At 28.5% G+C, this 3,748-nt stretch overlaps 1 protein-coding gene across 2 annotated transcripts; it reads right to left on the reverse strand.

Annotated features, from left to right (window-relative positions):
* Nucleotides 1-319: 319 nt before the first annotated feature.
* On the reverse strand, nt 320-2,882 carry LOC110609963 (NAC domain-containing protein 86). 2 transcript variants are annotated; one of them, XM_021749817.2, is made up of 3 exons: nt 2,670-2,882; nt 2,213-2,490; nt 320-785 (listed from the first exon to the last, which is right to left on the reverse strand). In XM_021749817.2, the coding sequence occupies exons 1-3, from the start codon at nt 2,824-2,826 to the stop codon at nt 489-491; spliced, it is 732 nt and encodes a 243-aa protein (XP_021605509.1). In that variant the 5' UTR covers nt 2,827-2,882; the 3' UTR covers nt 320-488. The 2 variants fall into 2 exon arrangements, with proteins under 2 accessions (XP_021605509.1, XP_021605508.1); XM_021749816.2 differs by having other exon boundaries at nt 2,210-2,490.
* Between the last annotated feature and the right edge of the window lie 866 nt (nt 2,883-3,748).

Genomic DNA, 3,748 nt, shown 5'->3' on the forward strand with positions numbered 1-3,748 from the left:
ATATTCTTATATTGGGTGAAATTTTATTAAATAAATAAATAAATAAAATTCATCCATATATAATTAAACATAATATATATTCAAATGTAAAGAAAATTTTTCTTTAATAGAAGAATATGAAACACAACTACACGATGAATGACAATATGTCGACTAGACGATGAATAACGATCTGTCGACTAATAATGGAATATGAATAACAACCTTTTAACTAATCTATAAACGATCTGACAACTTCTTAATTAATCTATAAACGATCTGACAATTGATGATCAGACGAGCTAAATAAATAATCAGATAACATGATTTTATCATATTAAAAAAATAATTAATTAATTAATTCATCAAGGTGATCATTCTAATAAAGTTTGTGAACTCTTTTCTTTCTTGGGTATTATTGTAAGAAAAATACAAATCCAACTTCATGTTATTCACCAATACCAATATTATAATAAAAACCAGCCAGCCATGCATGCACATATAGAAGCTTAGTCCGTGAAAGTCACGTGATGAGAAACCTCTTCAGCGGACATATTAAGAGGGTTAGAAGAACACCATGGATCATCTGTGATGAATTGCATCCAAGAATCATCTTTGTCTTCTTCTTCTAAGCATGAAGATGAAGGAATGGGAACATCAGGCGACATCGTTTCGTAATCTTGATTTATTAAACTCCCACCATGTGATGAACTTTCCATTAATGATATACTACATTGGACGTGTTGATCTTCCATCTCATTACATATTCCATTTTTCTTGAATACTCTACATAATGCATATGAGTCCTGCAAAATAGATTTTTAATAAAATTTAAATATATATATATATAAAAAGGTTATTGAAGGAATGAAATGAAATGGGTAATCCGTTATTAAAAGATTTATTTATTTAATAATCGATTTAGTAACGAATTAAAATCCGTTACTAATCATTTGTTAATTTAGTAGCAGATTTTAAAATCAGTTATTAAATTTGTAAACAATTTTATTAATAAATTTAGCAATGAATTTAATAATTTGTTACTAAATTATAAAAATTAATAATAGAATATAAAATTTATTTTTAATTCGTAACGAATTTAAATACGTTACTGCTATTTGTTATTATTTTTTTGACATATTTTTATAGTGATCCTACTTTATATTAAGATTATAAAATTATTTTAATTATAATTTTAAATAGGTTAAGTATGTCATAAAATATTTTTAAAATTTAAAATATTATGAAAATTTTTTAGTAAAATTTAAATATGTAAATATATATCTAATATATAAAGGTTGTTGAAGGAATGAAATGAAAAGGGTATATACATATCCTGAGAAGGAAGGATGTAAATAGATAGATAGAATATGACGTTGATTTGGGTGTTTTGGAATAAAGTAAAAAGTAGCCGACACTCTTCTTATAGTGTTCTTACGGAGCAAAAGCCAAGGCCAATGCTTTTGGTTTAGCTTAGTCTTCCTCTTAAATCATTTTACTAATCTTTGGAATCCAGACTAGAGAACACATTAATAGGGATTGAGTCACACTGCAGATATTTTTGTCTCATTAGAAATAAAAAATAAAAAAAAGAAAGAAAGAAAGATAAGCCAAAACTTTTAGCTAGAGAAGATCTCACACCACCTCAAGCAACGAATATGTCAGAATACCCATCAAAATAAAAATTATATTAATAAATAATATTTTAAAAATGAAATAGTATAAAACTATCTTTTAACTTAATAATATTAAAGCGATTTGTAATATCAGACTTAACCTAGTAATAAATAATTAAGAGATTTCAAGTTCTACTCTTTGAATTTCTTATTTTTATTTAAAAAAAAAAAACTTATTTAAGTAATCTAAGTTCTGAAAATTTATCTTGAACTTGAGTATTAGTTAGAAAACCAAAGAAAATCAATTCGGAGTTGGAATAGCAAAGCTCTTTGTTTTACTCTTTGGCTTCCCATGCAAGTCATGCACTTCTCACGTCCTTAACTGTGATTGAAATCAGTTCTAAAAATAAAAATTCTTCTAAATTATAATATATCCATATGTCACACGGTTTTTCCTTTTCAAAATGTTCGATTTTGCAATTTAATTGCTTTTCTAATAATAATAATAATAATAATTTAATGACTCTAATTAATTAAAATTCAATTATAATTTTAAAAATATTGGCTAGGGAGAAAGAAAAGAAATTGAATGAGAAGTGGTATAATTTACAAACTACCTGAATTCCAGAGGTGTCCTCGCATTCCTTGTCATCAAGGCGATACTCATGCATTACCCAATCAGTCCTAATCCCTTGAGGAGCTCTGCCTCTGTAGTAAACTAATGTCTTCTTCATTCCAATGGCTCTATTCTGAGAGGTTACTCTTCTGTCTTTTCCTGTTGACTTCCAATATCCTGCTCTTGTTGCTCTATTTGTTCTGAATCCATTTGGATATTTTCTGTCTCTTGGTCCAAAGAAATACCACTCTGGATCTCTACTCGGAAGAAATGATTTTTCTGCAAAATCCATAGGGCTCATTAGAATTTTTCTCATTAAAAAAGAAAAAAAGCACCCATTACCGACACGAGCGATACGAGTTACGAGAACTCGAGTTTGATTCTCATTCTAAACCAATTATCGAAAGAAAAAATACCCATTAGTAGAAAACACAGAGGAGGAGGAGGAGGAGGAGGACCTGCTAACTCCCAAGGTTCACATTTGTAGAGATCAACCTCAGGGATGATGTCAAGTTCAATTTCTTGGCCATTGATTTTCCTCTTGAGATAATAATTGACAAGCTCTTCGTCGGTCGGATGAAATCTAAAGCCAGGAGGCAATCCGACGGGGGCCATAGTTTCTATCTTCCTTTTCTTTTCTTTCTTTCTTTCCTTTCTTTTGTTTCCCTTATTATTACAGATTTATACGTACCCTCATCTTCATAATATATATAAAAGAATTCAAAGCCTCTTCTCTTTGGCTAATTTTTCACTTTTTCTTTTACAGATTCTTAGACAAACGTTTCTCTCAAGCCGTTTCATTAATAAAATTCTTACTCACAACTATCACTGTGTGGACGCTTCTGTTCCAAGCTGTGCCTCTAAAAACATTATTTAATAACCATTTTTTAGTTTATTCTTCAACTTCCCATTTTTCATCTTTCTAACATTTCTCCAGTCAACTGCTGATTTCTTCACAAAGGTTTTAGTTATTTGTCAGCATATATAAGCTATGACTATGCGGTAATATATACATGCAGAGCCTCACATCCTTTAGTTTTCTAGGTTTATGCTTGCTTTCTACCAAGGTTGTAAATGCAAAAGGGTCCGATTGGGTCGGTTTTGTTCGATTTCTAACTCAACCCAACTCACTACCTTAAGTGGTTTTACTACTGAGGTTGGTAATAATATTTACACAAATGGCACTTTAACTTAGGATCTCTAACAGTAAAGTACAAACAATTCATTGCGTTACATAAAACTTTTTTTTTAACCAGGAATTGAGAATTGGGAAAGAAGAATATAAGATCTCTTAAATTTACTCGGATACACTTCTCATATTAAGTCTGTGAGTGCTACATAAAATTTTCTTAACTGCTATTTAAGTAATATAAAATATCAGTTTAAACAAGTTTTTAACTTATTTTACTGATAAGATATATATATTTAATTTAATTGATTTTTTATTAATTTTTTTATTTAAATTAAACAATTCAATATTTTTTAAATTAAAAATTTTATATTTTTGTTTTAAAAATATATGTGATTTTACAAGAAT

The sequence above is a fragment of the Manihot esculenta genome, chromosome 2, assembly GCF_001659605.2.
Source record: "Manihot esculenta cultivar AM560-2 chromosome 2, M.esculenta_v8, whole genome shotgun sequence".
NCBI lineage: Eukaryota > Viridiplantae > Streptophyta > Magnoliopsida > Malpighiales > Euphorbiaceae > Manihot > Manihot esculenta.